The 17,986-nt window shown below is 52.4% G+C and overlaps 1 protein-coding gene across 2 annotated transcripts in view; it reads right to left on the bottom strand.

Moving 5' to 3' along the window:
* The window catches only part of KDM2A (lysine demethylase 2A), a 64,847-nt gene that overhangs the window by 10,561 nt on the left and 36,300 nt on the right, over positions 1-17,986 (bottom strand). For both annotated transcript variants that reach the window (XM_035327755.1, XM_035327756.1), the window contains 10 exons: positions 14,802-14,940; positions 13,509-13,587; positions 12,681-12,727; positions 12,122-12,300; positions 10,409-10,515; positions 10,071-10,164; positions 8,265-8,418; positions 6,248-6,363; positions 4,910-5,036; positions 3,719-4,134 (listed from right to left, as the gene is read on the bottom strand). In XM_035327755.1, the coding sequence (XP_035183646.1) occupies positions 3,719-4,134; positions 4,910-5,036; positions 6,248-6,363; positions 8,265-8,418; positions 10,071-10,164; positions 10,409-10,515; positions 12,122-12,300; positions 12,681-12,727; positions 13,509-13,587; positions 14,802-14,940 (1,458 nt within the window). The remainder of the gene's footprint in view (positions 1-3,718; positions 4,135-4,909; positions 5,037-6,247; positions 6,364-8,264; positions 8,419-10,070; positions 10,165-10,408; positions 10,516-12,121; positions 12,301-12,680; positions 12,728-13,508; positions 13,588-14,801; positions 14,941-17,986) is intronic.

Genomic DNA, 17,986 nt, shown 5'->3' with positions numbered 1-17,986 from the left:
TGGGAGACAGACTTCTGATTTTTGTAATGCCTGGTGCTCCAGTGCTGCCAGGCAGAACTCAAATGCACCCAGTTTGTGACTGTTCCTGAGGCCAAACATCCCCTCTTTGCCAATGATCCAGTGACTCCAGTCCAGACCGTCAGAGACCTCACCGAACTCAAGGAGATCTTTCAGCAAGACTCAGTGCTACAAGGAGACTGGCAGAAGCACGGTTCTTCACGTGGCCCAGCACACATTCGTCCTGAACTCATGGTCATCGCACAAGAGGCAGTGGCAAAAGCGGTGCTGAGAGAAGCCCAGAACTTGCAGCCTGATGCTCTCGCCAGCCCCATCCTGCATCTTTTGGATGCCAGCTTTGTCCTAGCCTCAGCGCAGCCATGTTCCTTGTGCCACCTCCAGGTACCCCAAGAGCCACGGAAGCCTTCCACAACGCCTCTCCCTAACTGGGAGGCAGCTACCTGGCGAGGGTAGCACAGCTGTTAAGTGCCAAACCCACACTGGTTCTGTGCTTCCCTCCGGCCGTCCTGCTGGCCAGGTCTGGGGACTAACAACCTCACCTGGTAACGTAAGGGTACGAGTACCTGCTACGGAGCGATTGCCCCAGAGGCAGGCTCAGATGCTGGGGATGCAGCGAGGTACTGCTGACCATTTCAAAGTTAAGCCACTCAAACTGGATTAGGCTCTAGCTCTCTACCAGCGTATAAGGACGCAGCAGAAGAATTCGAACAAGCTCCAGACCAGAAGAGATCCAGGCCCAGGGTGCAGTATGTGGGATCCCACCTGCACCACAGCAGCGTGGGCTGCACAGGAGGGCAGGAGCACCAGAATGAGACCCAGCAGGCATCTCGGCAGGAAGGGCTGCGCTCACACACTGCCCAGGTACCGTGTGAGAGCACTAAGGTTGTTAGAGGAGGGAGTTGTACATTAATCTACATAAGAAACATCTCCTAAACAGCTGACGACTAAGGATTTTTGTGCCATGTGGGCACCCCGTAACAGGTTTGACCTGTGAGGCTGCTGGTCCCGAGGGACAAGGCCTTGCACCTCAGCGTGCTTTTGAACCCAGAGGACAGCTGGCGTTAGGGAGCAAGGCCTTCACGGGAGCCTGAGCAGCTCTGCAGTGACTTCCACCCCCAGCTCATCTGCCAGACACAACTGGGTGGGGGGCCGGTGGGTCTCAGGGAAGCATCCCTTTGCTCCAGAACGCAGCGCATCTGCTGCACAAGTCTCAAACCCAGCTCAGCTCTGACAACTCGAATGCTCTGCCTCAGACACATGGCGCAATGCGCCAGTTCCCCTTGTTGGGTCCAAGGGTGAAACACTCTGCGTGCTCCCAAGGCCACGGCACAGCATGCTTGAAAAACCCACGTGAAAACAGAGCTGCAGCCCCCTAACAGCACCCATGCTTGCTGCTGCAAGCAAGCACCAGTGGTGCCTGCAAGGTTCAGGCATGGGGCCCAGCACCAGGGCCCCGAGCTGTACCCTGCTGCTCCCAGCACAGCATCAGTTTCACTGAATGCCCTGCAAAATCTGGAGACTGGAAAAAGAAACACAGCAGCACAGACCAGGCTACACCCATGGCTGTCAGCTTCAGTACAGGCACACAGCTGAACAGATCACCTTTAACAAGGAAGGGAACAGAAAGTAACCGTGGTTTAAGGGACTAAATTCCCAGAATCACAGAATAGTTTATGTTGGAAAGGACCTTATAGATCATCTGATCCCAACCCCCCTGCCATGGGCAGGGACACCTCCCACTAGACCAAGTTGCCCAAAGCCCCATCCAGCCTGGCCTTGAACACTTCCAGGGATGGGGCATCCACAGCTTCTCTGGGCAGCCTGTGCCACTGCCTCACCTCCCTTGGAGTGAAGAACTTTATGGTATCTAATCTAAATCTACCCTCTTTCAGTTTTAAACCATTACCCCTCGTACTATCACTACGCTCTTTGATGAAGAGTTCCTGCCCAGCTTTCCTGTAGGCCCCCTTTAGGTATTGGAAAGCCTCTAGCCCCCCCTGGAGCCTTCTCTTCTCCAGGCTGAAGAACCCCAACTCCCTTAGCCAGTCTGCAGAGGAGAGCTGCTCCAGCCCCTTGATAATCCTCATGGCCTCCTCTGGACTCGCTCTAATACATCTACGTCCTTCCTACGTTGGGGGCCCCAGCAGTACTCATGGTGTGGCCTCACCAGGGCTGAGTACAGGGGGACAATCACTTCCCTCGCCCTGCTGGCCACACCAGATCTGATACAAGCCCGGATGCTGTTGGCCCTCTTGGCCACCTGAGCACACGGCTGGCTCCTGTTCAGCCGCCTGCCGACCAATCCCCCCAGCTCCCTTCCCTCCGGGCAGCTTTCCAGCCACTCTGCCCCCAGCCTGCAGCCTTGCATGGGGTTGTTGTGCCCCAAGTGCAGGACGCGGCTCTTGGCCTTGTAGAACCTCGTCCAGTTGGCCTCGGCCCATCGGTCCAGGCTCTCCAGGTCCCCGCAGAGCCTTCCTGCCCTCAGGCACATCAACACTCCTGCCCACCTTGGTGTCCTCTGCCACCTTGCTGAGGGTGCACGCCATCCCCTTGTCTGAAGAAGGGGATATTACAGAGAACTGGACCCAGCACTGAGCCATGACTCTCTGGGCCTGGCCTCCAGCCAGTTTTAAACCTAACAAAGCGTACTCCCATCCAGGCCTTGAGCAGCCAGGTTCTTCAGGTGAATGCTTTGGGAAACGGTGTCAAAAGCCTTACTGAAGTCAAGGTAGACAACATCCACAGCGTTTCCCTCATCCACTGAGCACGTCACCTTGTGGTAGTAGGAGATCAGGTTGGTGAAGCAGGACCTGCCTCTGATAAACCCATGCTGACTGGGCCTGATCACCTGGGTGTCCTGTAAGTGTTATAAGATTGTACTCAAGATAAGCTGCTCCACGAGCTTCCCCAGCATGAGAGGTAACACTGACAGGCCTGTAGCTTCCCGGATCCTCCCTCTGGCCCTTCCTGTAGATGGGTATCACATTTGCTAGTTGCCAGTCAACTGGGACCACCCCAGATAGCCAGAACTGCTGATAAGTGATGGAAAGCAGCTTGGCGAGCGCTTCTGTTAGCTCCCTCAGTACCCTCGGGAGGATCCCATCTGGCCCCATAGACTTGTAGAGTGAGGCTGAAATTCCCACTTCAGTGCTGAAAGGGCTAAGACACCAAGGAGCTGGACTCTATGATCCTTCCAACATGGGATATTCTGTGATTCATGGAGTCAGCACAGGTTGTAGGGTAGGGCAAAGACTCTCATGGAACCCAGGATCATACCCTACAAAACACCCTAAGAAACAAGGCCAAATCCACCTGGGGCAAGGAAAGGCCTCAGTGTCCAGCAGCCTAAGGAGGCCAGAGCCAGAACTGGAAACACATCACACTGTAAACAAGCACTAACACCCGTAAGGGACACAGGCAAGGCCCAGAAGACTCTCAGCCTTGTTGGCCAAGAGCAGTTATTGCTCCTGCTAGTCCCAACCCAAAATCCAGGCTAGGGCTGTCCCTCAGCATCAACTGGTGTGACATTAGCCTCAGGTAGTGGAGGAAGAGGTCTGCGAGCCTGCAGACACATCAACCCCTATGCCAGGACTGGGGTAAGTCCAGGGTCACCTTTCCACCTCCGATGCCACCAGGAAGCAAACACACCCTGGCAGTCCCGAAGAACGGCAGCACTTGTGGCTCCCTCATGCCTACATACCTTGACATCAGCGATGAGGGCGTCCTCATCTTCAATGCCAGTGGGAACACACTTCTTGTGCAGAGGGAGTGACTCGAGTTTGTCCACCAGGCAGCGCAGCCCCTCCAGCTCAAACTGAGTCAGGTGCACCCTCCTGCTTTTGCGCGGGCTGCCGCCGTGTGGGTCCCAGGCCTGGCCGTTTTGGGAGCCCCGGCTAGAGTCAGAAGAGTCCATAGATGGGCTCTTCTTCAGACCTGTCAGGCTGCTCCGACAGCTCCTGCCCAGTTCATCGTAGTCCACATTGGCACCATTGGCTACGGGGCTGGTGAGAACAGACCGCCTTGTGACTGGTCGCCTGGGTTCCTTCCCTGCTGCATCCTCCTCTTCCTCCTCCTCTTCCTCCATGTTCACTGAGTCTGAGGAGCTCAGCTCCATATCTGCCATGAAAGAGTGAGAGAAGAGCACAGTGGCCGGTCACTCAGTCACAGGAGACATTTAGTTTCTAGAGGAATCCCCCCAGTCACTACAAGAACAGATACACATGGGACAAGGCCAGAGAAAGGGTTGTGAGGAGATGTGCCCAGAAGTGGGTATTTACAGCCCTCAGGTGGAGGCAATCCAGCTCTCTCCCACTCTGAAGAGCTTCTGTAACAAATCATTTCTTGAACCACTTCATGGCCCCTGTCTGTGTTGGCTGTAAAGCCAAATAATCCTTTTGCGAGAGACCCCCTCAACAATAAACTTCTGACATAGCTCTTCAAACTCTGCATGCAGGAAGGCCCTGATCTGCAAGAAAGCCTTAAAGCCCTGCAGCCCACAGCAAGCCGTGGTTACTGCTGCTGTCCTCCCCCTCTTCTGTTAAAGGCTTTGTGTGTACTGGCAAGGCCAGGAACTCGTGTGCTGGTTTTGCAGCTGAAAGGAACCTGTTGCAAGGGCAAAGAAGGAAGCAGCAGTCTGGCTAGTTTTGACTTCTTGCTCAAAGGAGGAAAAAAAAACAAAAAAAAAACACCACACAACCTTTGGCGAGTCTGCAATGTCCTCTGATTCTTCAGCAGAGCAGACATGGAAAAGAGAGGAAATACCCGAAGAAACCACCTTGTGAAATTGAAGAAGTGATAGTCCCTTGTTCTTCCTACATAACCTTCTCTGCCTAACACATGGCTGAGCCAGGCAGGGCACCCAGGGCTGTGCAAGGAAGGAACAGGGGCTCACCCATGCTGAGCGATTCCTTCTGGAAGTCCTTGGTCAGATGTGAGCGGCTGGTGATACAGTAGACGTAGCGCTCCAGCACATACCAGCACATCTCGTAATAGAAGGGATAACGAAACTTGTTTGGGACCTGCAAAAGAGGGAAGGGGAAGGGGATCAGTTCAGGCTGGCTTCTCCACAGGGCTGCACGGAAACCGCTCTGGCTGCCTTGAGCCAGACCAATCCCCTCCTTAGAGGCAGGAAATGCACGTACACCTGTAACAGCATCATTCCTGCTTCTGGCAGTCTGATGGAATTCTCCTTGTGGAAGGAGAGCAGAGACCAGGTACTTCTCACTTGTGAGGCATTAACATTTTGTTTGTCTGTTAGGGTCGCAGCTCTTCACTGTGCTTCCCCCACAGACCTCCTTCTCATTAGTACAGGACAACAGCAGGTGCCATAAGAGGCTTCAGTTGAAGGTAAAGGTTCAAGCCCTCTTCCCAAGCCACAGCACAGCATCTGACGGTACATGCACATGGAAAGGGAAAGGGATAGTCTATCGCAAGAGGAGTTGTCAGCTCTCTGCTAGACAGTGGGGCCACCAGGGCTCTGTCACAACAGTGCTGGCAATTCACATGGAGGCAGAACGTGTCCCTCACCCTGCTGCCTGCCTTGCACCTTCCTGAGGCTACGCTGCCCAGGGTGGAGCAGGCACACAGTCCATCATCCTCTGTCTTGGCTCCTTTGAATACTGGTCTCACAACCAAGTGCTAACCCACAGGTCCTGCCTGCTGCAGCACCTTGAACCTTGAACCAACGGTCTGTCATAGCCCAGGTGCATCCTGAGGCTTCTCTGCAGGTACTGAGGGCTGTAGGACCCATGCCTCCCCAGGGAGCAAGGGAAAGCACCCACATGTCAGCTGTGTTCTTGGCTCAAGACCTCAGGAAGCCTTTCACTTCAGTCATTTTTACCACGTCAAGGTCTAGGATCGATGCCAAACAGGAGCAGAAGGCAACTGGGTAAGGGAAGAGGCAAGGTCTGCTGGATGCATTCCCATGACCATGCTGCTGCCGCCTTCTTCCCTGGCTGCCTTGCCTGGGGAGATTCCCATCACACTCCCTGCAAGGTTTCCTAGTGTCAGACTGGAGGCAGCACGAAGGAAGTAACAACCTTAGTGCACGCTGCAGGCTGTCTCACCCAAGCTCCTGCCCATACACATAGCAGGCTGTGATGTCTTGCTTAAGAACAGCTGGAGTTTGAGCAATTTGTCACGGGGGGAGACACAAGTTGCCTGCCTGCACTGTTCCTGGCTGCACCCTCCCTGCCATCCCAGGAGGCCAGGTCCTCTCAGCTCTCCTTACCCGTGTGCGGTCTTCAATGCTGTAGATCCGGAGCTGCATAGGGATGTTGAAGCTGTGCAAGAAGTTGCCTCCAAAAACCAACGTGTCCATGGGAGTGTACACAGCATGGATCCAACCTTGGGGAGAAAGAGTTTGAAGAGTCCTTCTGAGCAACTAGGTGAGGACAAAGTCTCACAAGTGTGTCCCTACTAATTCCTTTGCAATCTCTTATGAACTGCCATCTTCAGAGAAGGGCTCTCAAACTGCATAACCTCCATGCTACTCAGCTAGGTCTACTCTGATAGATACACCCTTAAACTACTCCTACACCCAGGGCAGCTGCTAACACAGACTAGCTACTGACCCCACACACATCAGCCAGTACAAGTAGCAGCAGGAGGCAAGGATGGGACCACCTAGATCCCAGCTCTTCAAAGGCTGATGTTGCTGTGTTACCACAATGTGAGCTCCTCCTGAAGCGTCACTGCCAAATTACTCAATACTCAGCTCACTTTACCTACCTATAAGCTAAAGACATTGTTGTATTTAGACGCTTAAATACATCTGTGGACTTGGCCTCACATCTTCCCATGGTAGTGTGTCACTATCTACCTCCTGTCTGTAGCTTTTTCTCACCCTGTCGTCTCTGCAAAGTTGCTTCCTAGTTGCATTAGGCCTAAGAACACCAGCAGCAAGAACAGTTTTCCAAAGTTTGTTGGACAACTCAAAAAACAAACAAAAAAACCTCTTATTTCAAAGGCTAAGCAATCCAGACAAGCCCAACATTTTGTAGATTCCAGCATGGCTTTCCTTAGAGCAAGACCACTCAATTCAAAAGAGGTTCACGGTACCATGACTCAAATGAGTAACTTGTGCAATCCCTGGTGTTTTCTCTTCTTGGTCCTGCTGTAAACTACAGGAGTATGCAAGTAGAACACAGCTTATTCCTGCACTGCAGGAAACAGCAGGTTACACCATTCTTTGCCATCAGAGAGCCTTATGGAAGAAATTTTTATGAAGCAGTTTTATTAGAAGCCTTGAAAGGGGTCCAATATTCCTTCTACTTACAAGGGAGTATTCCTTAGCTCAAGCACAATGTTTTACAGACATCCGAGGTCCAAATCACAGGTCCTGAAAGGCTGTGAGCCAGTCCTTGTGAACAACCCAATTTGGGCTGCTGTTCCGCCCACCTCATTGCTTCTGCTTTGCTGCTTTCTAGCACAGCACTGCACTAACTGTGCAAACAAGACATTGTTGATGCCCTCCAATTCATTCTGCTTGCTTAACCAAGTCAGGCTAAAGATTTCCCTTAACTTGCTTTAGCAAACTATGACCACAATGGAGGGATCTCTCAGGGGAAGAGCCAGGATCAGTGTTCTGCTTCTTTCCCTGGACCCATCAGCTCAGAGCTTTGAAAGCGTTCCCACTCCCAACTTCAAAGTCTCCTTGCTCAAGCCTTCTGCTGTTACCTGCAGGTCTCTCCATATTACAGCTTCCCAGCTCCCTGTCAGGTTTCAGAATTTCCTGACATCCACTTCTAGCTCTACATTTTCCATTTCTCCCGTCTCCAGTACTCCAGACTGCCATCATCCTTCCTCACGTCCACAGAAGTCACCTTGTTCCCTAAACACACACACTGGTTCTCTTTCTTGTTTCACAGCTTGAAAATAACTGCAGAAATCTCACAAGGGAGCCAGGAAGTAGAGGAGCTGTGCTGTCTTGGGCCAGCCTCTATCATCAACGTGCACTGCTCTGCATGTCAGCATGATGGGTCCTGGGAAAGCCTCCTTTAATGATTGATCAAGCATGATGTGAGCCAGACAGAGTTTTCTGGTCACTTGGGTGGAATCCACAGTGCCATGTCAACCATGGATCGGGAGCCAACAAGCAAGTGGACAGAGCCACCTAACATCTCCCTGTTGCTCACGAAGGAGAAAGCTAAATTCTGTCTGTCCTGATTCTGCTTGTGTCCCAGGAGTTTCAGCCTCTTGCCACAACCCTGGCAAAAGCCAGGATGCAACTGCCCACCCTACTGTACCTGAGGGGATGACAAATGTGTAGCCCTGCTTGAGCTCGATGCGCTGGCACTCTGACACTCTGTCCCCAAGAAAAATGTCACCCTGCTTCCCTGAGAGAAGCCAGTTTTCGTAGAGCTCCAGGTTCTGGGGTGTAGGAGGGATCAGCCAGAATATCTGCAAGCAAAGAAGTACATATATGTAAATCACCGCACTGACCATCCTCTGCTTCTTCCTAATCAGTCCTGCTCCCTCTCCAGATACACAAACATCTTCTTCTCCCCACCCCCAGAGGATGCAAACCTGCAAAAATTCCCAGTCAACTGACCTAACGGCTGTCCCATCTGAGAGGACAAGCCACTGAACAGGGACCTTCCCAACACATCTAGACTGAGCTTGGGATGTCCTGTAAGGTGCTATTTACAAAGACAGGGTTGATAGATGTAAAACCCACTGAAGACACCAGAGTACTTGGAAACAAAGGATATATTTACCTGCACCTTTCTGAATGCTACCATGATATTCAGAGACAACTGAACTAGAGATTTGCATTTGTCTGTCTCCACATTGTACAGACAGGCAAGTAGATATCTATCCCCCAACTAGGCTCTTCAGAGACTGTTAGCCCATCTTTTGAGGAAAATCACTGGAGCCACAATCAGAATCACTGTGGAGCCTGGCAGCTACATCTCCTTTGCAAGATGTGGGTGAAAAGCACAGATTATGTAAGTGGGGCAGAGTTTATTGCCTTCCCTGAACCTAGACTAAGTGAGTGGAGAAAGATGGGATGAAATAATTGCCCAGGAGTTGTCCTTGTAGTCCAAGTTTCATCCTAGAAATCTGTCCTCACTGACTACAGAGGGAGCCCCTCCAGCTGGACAGTTCCTTCTCAGCAGTTAAAAGCAAAAGGGCTCCGTCCCATGATGGCTGTCTGAGGCTCTTTCTCAGAACGTGTCCAGTCACCACGGGCCCAAAGCCAGAGGAATCCTTCTTCCCTTCCTGGGTCACTGATGAATTAAACTTTAGATGGCTAATGGTTTTAACCCTAAGTCCTGAGGTCTCTTCCAGTTGCTCACAAGGGCTGCGTTTAGGAGCTGGATGCATTTCCCTGGACTACAGAGGTGAGGTCTGCCTTTGGTAAATTCTGCATTACATGGTATTTTCCTCTGCTTTAGCTTTTTTTTTAATAACGCCAAGCTGAGCTACAATCATATTTTGCTGCTCTGAATGTACCACTTCAAACCAACCACTGAATCTGCTCCACTGCTACCCTGAGCAGTGGTGCAGTTTCCTTAACAGCTGCGCAGCTGACAACCGCAGTTAGCAAAAACTTAAATGCAAGCTTCTCCATGCTATTACAGTGGTGATGCCAAAACCTAGACTAAATCTGTGATAATGGGCACATTCACATGACAGCAATTGGAAGGGATGCTCTCCCAGCAAGGACTTGATGTTGGTTACATTTCATTCTCTGAACATGATTGTGCTCTCTAGGGCAACTGAAGTGCTAGTAAGCAACTGACTTGTGCTAGCTAGCCAGCCCCTTCAGTGTTATCGCACTGAACTGCTACAGATCTGCTTTCTGAAAGTTAAGAGAAAGTTGCTACAGCCCACATGTAAGGGGAGCTTAAGGTGCAATTCCCCCTGCCTAAGGGCCGGTGGGAGGACTGGCACCTTCCCAGTTCCCCTTCCAGATGGGCTTCCTCCAAGCCAGGCACCAGTACAACACACAGCTGGGTGAGGAATACCCATGCAGAGAAATCCCTGCGCAATTCTATCTGGAAGTCACCCATCACAAAGCAAACGCTGCACACGGATGAAGTCTGTACCTTTCCCCCTCGGTGGATATGGTACCACACAGAAGTACCACCGAAGTCCACGTGGAAATCTGTGTAGCAGCCCTTGACACTCATCAGACAGTACCTGGTGGAAAGCAAGACAGTAAGGTGTAAATGGGAGGTGACCCATTGTTCTAAACAGATGCAGTGTATTCAAAGTGAATGGACTGCCTAAGCCCAGGGCAATAGCTCAGTGCAGTGCAGAAATAATCAGGGGGAACATTCCTCCCACTTTCCCTTGGAACAAACTGCTTCTCCCTGGTGCTGTTTTCTTGCAAGAGATCCTGAGCTGCGCCAGTGGTGGCAGGCAGCAAAAGCAAGTCACTTACTTTTGCACCTTTGGATACTGCATCTCCAGGATAGCATTCGTGGACTCTGTCTGACTCTCCTTCAGGTGTCTGGGCCACATGTTATCAACCCAGTCAATCAAATCCACCTGCAGCAGAAAGGTGGGAGACATGAGTATGGTTAAAAAAAAGGGCACGGTACCCCTGCAATGGACATACCTAAACCATTGCACTGCTGTGCACAGACTGCCAGAAAACCCAGTTCATAGCAGGCCCCCAACAAACTATGGGACCAAGGAAGGGAAGGATGGCCTGGTGTAACCTGAATGGCCGTGATACTCCCATTTGAGCTCCTGCACACCCCAGCAACCTTTCCTGTTCCACTGGTGCAATGCTGCACATAAAGCATTTGAGACTAGCTGTTCTGACTCTGGTGAGCCTCTGAATTCACACAGGCAGCAAACACTGCAGCAAGATCCCAAGCATGGTACCAGGATGCTGCTCTTCTACTTTGGGGTCAGCCAGGAAATGCTATGCACTGGTCTTACACAAAACACATACTGGGCAGCATCTGCCAAGGTGGGCTTCAACTTGCTAAGTTTCAGGAGAGCCAAAGCCTGCTGAGGTGTCCAGGCTCTCTCTGCAGTTAACAGAAACAAATGGCCCTACAGACTTGCCTGTTCCTCTCCACTGACTGTGAAGGAGTTCAGGATATCCATCTCGGACTTCAGTAGAAGCTACTGCTTCCTCCCCCTGCCAGCCAGCCAGCCTGCTGCCCCCCTTTCCAGGGCAGCCCCTACCATTTCCTCTTATCAAAAACCCCAGTCTGGGCCTCCTCTGCCTTCAGAGACTTCAGCCCTTTGCATCAGCAGCACTCCCTGTCATCTTGTGGAGCTCATTGGAGTCTATGCAGCTGAACACAGGGGTGCTGTCCCAATGGGACTGTGGTTTCCAAACACCAAGCCAGCCACAAAACTTAACCGGCACCCAGGATTTTGCTGTTCTCTCAAAGCATAGCAAATATTGCTGAGCACTGCTGTCTGGTTTAGACCCAGCTGGAGTTTCACACCTGGCCAAGGCACTATGACAAGCTACCCTTGCCCTACACCTCTCTGACTATAAGGGAGCTGATCCCTGTGGTAGGAGGTAAGAGCTCTGCACCAAGCCTCAGAGCAGTACAAGGCACAGCACTGAGAGGCAAGGTGGGTCCAGACTGGACAACAGCTGAGGTCTTGGCAAGCAGTGAAACTAGCTAACTGGGAGGCTGGGAGACAGCATCCCCCTCCTGCCCCCAACACACTGCAGCTGAGCACAAATCTGACCCCTCTAATTCAAGCTCAGGTGCTTGTTCAAACTCTGTGCCTGCCTGTTCCTGACACCCAGCCAGCAGGAGCAGGTTACTTCACTCTAATTATTCCTCAGCAAATCATTTCCATTTCTCTAATTGCTGACAGATAGTGAACAAGGCAGCTGTCTACAGAAACATGCACTAGGCACCTGACCATGGCCACTACAGTTGAGGCGAAGCAGTCCCAGCCTGACTGAGAGACTGGCTGCAGATGCTGGATCCAAGTCAAACACAGAACCAGCTCCAGCAGCTTCCAGAGCGCAGCAGTGGCATCCCTGGCTGAGCCCATACATGCTATGAGCAGCTCCTCTCCTGCTGCCCTCAAGCATCAGGCTGTGCCTTGTCTGCAGAGAACCACAAGCACGAGGGAAGGGACATATCCCTGCAGAAGGGAGAGCCGTACTGACCGTAGCAGGTCTCTGCACCAGGTTCTCCAGTTTGGTGTGGCTGAACTCCAGGCTGATGACATTGTAAAGTTTCTCCCGCTCGGCCTCAGGTGTTTCGTAGTAACGTGCCCACTGTGCCATAGACATCTCTATGTCCCTCTGCGTGTTCACATCCATGACATCCACCATCCGTCGGCTCCCTGCCAGAACAGACAGACGTCACTGGAACCATCTCTGTGCACAACAGGCCACCCAGAAAGGAAGCTCTAGGAGACATGGGTCCTTCCTCAAAGAGCCCACCCACACAAACGTGCGGCATCTTGGCCTCTCCCATAACTTCATCTTCTTCCATACCTACATCGAAACAGAAGGTGCTTCAGGTCAAACTAGACTCCTCAAGCAGGTAAGAGCTGTGATCCACTGGCAAAGGTCAGCTCATGTTCAACCAGCTGCACAGTGGGGGAGCCACAAAACCAGGCTTCTAGCTTTGATACACCCGGTGACTCCCAACTTCTCCCTGTCTGCCCAGGGCGCAGCTCAGGCACACTGTGGTGGTCCCCGAACAACAGGAGACACTTACCGACGCACAGCCGCACATCATTCACGCTGAAGTCCGGATCTGGCATCCTGCAGGACAAACACCTTGCTAAAAAAATCATGAAGTGCTTCTGGTTGCAGACCATTCCCAGCTGTAACCCCACAACGGCACACTGCTGCTTGGGCGCAGGTGAAGACATGGGTAAGGATCATGCATCTATATCTCTGGGGGCACAAGTCTGGACTGAAGCACTGGGCCCAGCTTCTGGCTAGGGAAGCAGGAGTGGTTTGGGAATTGGATATAACATCTCTAGAATACAGTGACTGCTGGTAAATGCATAAGCAGGCCTTGAGCTAAGAAATCCTAGCTCTCATTTTAAAGGCTTTATAGGTAGAGGGCATAGATAAATCAGGAGAAACAGTGTATTTCACTGACACAGCGTAACTGTTCTAACTTACCTGCACAAACACCGCTGTCACAAGCGGAAAGGGCAGGCATCTGTTTAAGCACTTCTAGACCCATAAAAGTAACCAAAGCCCATAAAAGTAACCAAAAGCTCAGGGGAATCCAGTTTCACCCACACTGGGATCCCCAGTACCACACAGGTATCCTCTCAAGTCTGAGCCTGGCACAATTTGCTAATTCACCAGATCACGGTACATCCTGCACTGCCCGTTTGGTAGTATTTGCCGATATTATTAGGCAAAAAACCAAAGCTAAATATTGCATCAGAGCAGTAATAGAACCTGCTAGGCGTTCACTTGAACTGTGATCACCTACAGCCAATTCAGTCCTCTCTGTGATTCTGTGAACATGGAGACAGGCAAGAAATCAGGCTGGAGTCACCCACCTCTTTGCTCTGACACTTACTTTATCCCCAAGCCATCAGAGCTCCTGAAGATGAGAGGGTCTCTCAGGCCACCCCGCTGGATGTATTCAACTGTGAAGTCTGGTGTGGGGAGAAAAGAAGAGGGAAGATGTTAGGAGAGACTCCCATAGAGCACTGTAGACAAAATGAGGGTAGGCGGGATCTCTGGTGATCTCTTGTCCAACTCTGCTCCCAGCAAACTAACTTCAGACTTGGATCAGACTGTTCAGGGCCCTGCCCCATTGAGATCTGAAAACCTCCTCACATCTCTGTGGCACTGCTAGCCAGTGAGAGAGCCCTGTCCCTTGTCATTTCTACACTCCTGCAGAGATCCTGGAACTCCTTTGGAGCAGTTCTGTAAGCAGCATGGTGTTTGCTGCTGACAGAACTTAGACAGGGCCCCCCTTGAGGGGGCGGAGGGCGGTGGGGGCTTGCTCCAACAGGCTGGGCCAGACAGGGGAACAGCATGGGTTTCTGGTCCTCACTCCCCCAAGAAGCTCACAGCAGAGGAAGAGCTCACCCTCATGGTAAATCCTCACCAGGGCACGCACTGGTTATGCGATGAAAAGACATCCCGTTGAGCCATGTGCATGGTGAAAAGAAAGCAGGGAGATCCCACACACTCTTTGAGTTAAGCATCAAGCAGACACGTGGCTGCAATTACAGGTGCTGACCCAGGCGAAACCCCTCGCTCCTGGCTGCCATGTGTCCCAGCAAGCCCGCAGCACTGCAGAACAGCCCGCTGCTCTCCAGACTGAGCAGCTTCCACGCCATTTCCCAAGCACACTCCCTGTTACCAGCTTTCCTGGCTCAAGGGCATAGCGGGCTTGAGCCAAACCTTCACCAATTTGCTCCACATTGCCTTCAAGCTTCTTGGGGACTGCTGCAGGACTTGCAGGGGAGCAGGCATAAACGTTACCACCTCCTCTGCTCTACTCGGGTTATGCAAGTAAAACAGCTCACGGCAGAGGGAAGCACAGAACTAGTGTGAACAGCAGCCAGTTTCCACAGTTTTAGTGAAGAGTAGAAAGGAAAAGGCAGCAAAACACAGGACAGTGGGAAGAGATTTCATTATCATCACAATTGCCTTGTAACCGCCCTTCAAGTTGGCAGACAGGAAGTCTCTGGGTGTAGTCAGAGGCAAAGAGTACATCCAACTGTGATCACTGTTAGCTTTCTCCTAAAGGCTCGGGGAAAGGTCATCTCACACGCCGTGTCTCTCTGGAGAAGTGACTAACCACAACAGCTGTCTGGTTACAAACAGCAGTAGCACACTCTGTGGCCCCAACACAAACCTTTGCCTTCCATGAAGACGACGAAGGTGGAGTTAAACTTGTTGGTGGAAAGCTTTTCCTCGAGGTCAAATGTCCTCTTCCCTTCAATTTCATCATCAGAGATGCCATCATCCTCGTAACGCCGCCTCATCGTGCCACGCTGAGGAGAGATCAGACCAGAAAATAAGAGCTATGGACCAGGAGGAGTGGCCAGCTTGCTTCCTCTCCCAGCTGTCCCAGAAGCTCATACCAACCCAACGCAGCTCAGGCAGGAAGGAGCTTGGGGACTCTCGCCCTGCAGCAGGCAGTCTCTGGGAAGTGTACACGCTTCTGCTCCCAGAGAGGAGACACCATGCCACTGTGTTGTCTTATTCCCTAGGCCTCTAGCTCAGCAAGTATCAGTTTTCAGCAGACACACAGATCTATTCAGGCAATGCGTGTCTGGGATCCCAAACACACCACTGGAACAGCGGATCTGCTCCTCCTATAATCAACAGACTTGCACATGTTGGGCCATGTGGCAGACAGGTAATCCACTCCTAAGTCTAACACAGACACGGGAAGGGGGGAAATAGCTGGTCTAACTGTGGCAAAAGAAGAATCACTTTTTTTTTTTAACAGGTATGTCAGTATTTTTATTCACTGGAGGTAAAGGCATTTGTCAATTTAAATCTCTGCTAAAACGTCAAGTGATAAAGGAAGGGGTTCAGGCTGCAGACAATTCTCAACTTTTCATCTTTGGTTATGCTTGTGCACAGAAGTTTGATTTATTCCCTCATGTGCGAGGTGGAGCAGGTGGGGGGAGTAACCCTCTTCTTAGAGGGTCCGATAAGTATGTCTGCACTGGGATTCCTGACAGACATCTTCCTCTAGTATAGCTGGATCTGGAAGGAATTACTGTCCCCAGCTGTTAGCCACCCCTCCGGAGACGGACCGTGTTCTGGCAGAGCCATTCGTGGGAATGCTCCCTAATTCCCCTCAGACAACAGTCAACCCGCTCTGAATTAGCCAAGCTGGCTTCCCCCAATTAGGGATGCTCCCGCGACAGAGCAATCACATCAGTTGTTCTGCCAGCAGCCAGGCGGGGATGGAATGGGGCGGGAGGCGACAGCGCAGCTGCCCTCACGCCTGGAGGCTGCTGAGATGTTGGGGGGGGCCATGTCCCCTGCAGCCCCCCAGCCCCAGCCAAGGGACCCCTCTGCAATGCGGACAGTCGGTGGCACGGTGCGGCGAGCTGCCCCAAGCACCATAGTCCCCACATTCCTGCTCCACCTGGAGCGAGTGCATTCGATAGCTCCTGCCATCCTTCGGAGCCTCGTGGAGGCAGGAGGCACCCTTTCCTGTGTGGGAGCAGTTGCCTCCGACCTCAGCACCCACGAGGATGTCTCCTGAGGCACTCTCCACTCACTTGTCCCTCTCTCCCTGCCATCTCTAGCCAGGAGGTTCGAGTCCGCCTCACAGTGACAGCAAAGTTCAGGCGAGGGTCCCCGAGCAGCCAGCACCACTCTGCTCGCTCTCCTGCCCACTAACGCACCAGCTGCCTAATCCTGCACTCCCCATGCCCTGCACAGCCCAACCGAGTGCACCCGTAACATTTCCCAGGACCGCTGCACTTGTCCCTCTCCTCTTTTTACCCTCATCTATTTAAACCACGCTGGGGAAAGAGAAAGGGCACCCCAGTACAGATGCACTACTTTCAAGATGCTTTTTAAATTAAAAATAATAATAATAATAAAATCATCCAGTGCAGGAACACGGAGGAGATTTCTCCCCCTTCTTATAAGAAATTCATCTTCCCAATTTCTAGGAGGCTGATCAACTTGCAAGTTGCTTCCAGCCCGTTATGGCAGAGCAGCTTACCTCCCCTCGCTGTTAACACCTCGTTAACTTCCATCGTCATTCCAAACCCCCCCCCGCAGAAACCTGAACACAACAGGGGCACAAACAAGAGGCTGCTCCTGAATGGGGCACCCGTCGGGGCATTTCAGAAAGAGCCCTCAATAAGTACCCCGAAACAAAGTTCTCCAAGGGCTTGTCCTTGGAGACAACAGCACAGAGGCTGTTCGTTGTGCGGGCCCAGCCAAGCATCACAGGACAGAATTTGGGACCTCTGCTGAGTGCTGCGGTCACTGCCGGGCCAGCTCTGACTGCTCCAGGTGCTGTAATGATGGTGACAACCACAGAGTTCAGGCTACCTGCTTGGGGACCTTGCTCCTCACCCAGGCACACCAGAGGAGCCAAAGACATGCCAAGCCCAGCAAGTGCACCCACTGCCTCCCTGCAGGACTGGTTTGCACTCGCCCTCCCAGGCAAGCCTAGGAAAGAGGCCCAGGACTCCTGGCCCCAGCAGGCAGCTCTCTGTCATTAAGCCCATTAGGGGATGTGTGTAACGAAGCACAGCACGCTGGGCCCTGCAGTCCGTATCTCTCTCCTGCTTTGGGATCAGGCAGGTGGTAGCAAACGGCAGGGCCAGGCTGCAGCGCAGACACTCACTTCTGGCTGTCAGGTTGCAGGGAAAGCAGTGCTCCTGCCTGCACTGGGGAAGGTGCCGGGCACAAAACCTCATGGGATGAAAAAGCTCTGACATGCCAAGTGCTGGCAAAAGGCTATATCCAGCCTCACCCCTTGACTTATGTTTGGACCCCATGCTGGAAGCCCAGCTGGTATTCTGAGGCTCCCAGTTCAGCTGCAGAAGAGGCAGTTCTGTATCAGCCACCCCCAGGCATGCCACGCCGAAGCAGGAGCCTCTTGCCTCACGAGACCTGTCCTTCCAGGAGCAGCACCAGGCTGGCACAGGCTGGACCACGCAGGGCAGCTAGCCTGCTGGATGGCAAGCGTGTGGGCAGGCCTGATGCAGACCCTGCTCGTGCTGCTGAGCCAATCTGGCTTGCTCAGTATATCGTGCCAGTAATCACCCCCAGCGCTCAGCTCAGGCCTTTGAACACGCTGAAGGGTTGAAAACAACCCAGTTTGGCATTTGGGCCACAAGACTGCCTGGTTCTGGTTAATCCTGAGCACCAAAGGCAGCTTTGAGGACTGACCACCAGAAATGTAAAGGCTTTGTGACCCAAACCACTGCAGGTTTAAGAGGATGCCGCTTGACAGCCTGGCCTACCGTGGCCCCGTGCTTCATGACCAGCGGGCCCATCCAGGGATCTGTGCTGTGGGACCAGGGAACCGCTCCAACTCTTCCCACATCTCATTCA

The sequence above is a fragment of the Oxyura jamaicensis genome, chromosome 5 (assembly GCF_011077185.1).
Source record: "Oxyura jamaicensis isolate SHBP4307 breed ruddy duck chromosome 5, BPBGC_Ojam_1.0, whole genome shotgun sequence".
NCBI classification, from domain to species: domain Eukaryota; kingdom Metazoa; phylum Chordata; class Aves; order Anseriformes; family Anatidae; genus Oxyura; species Oxyura jamaicensis.
Note: the sequence above shows the minus strand (reverse complement) of the source record. Positions and strands in the feature narration are given on the sequence as shown.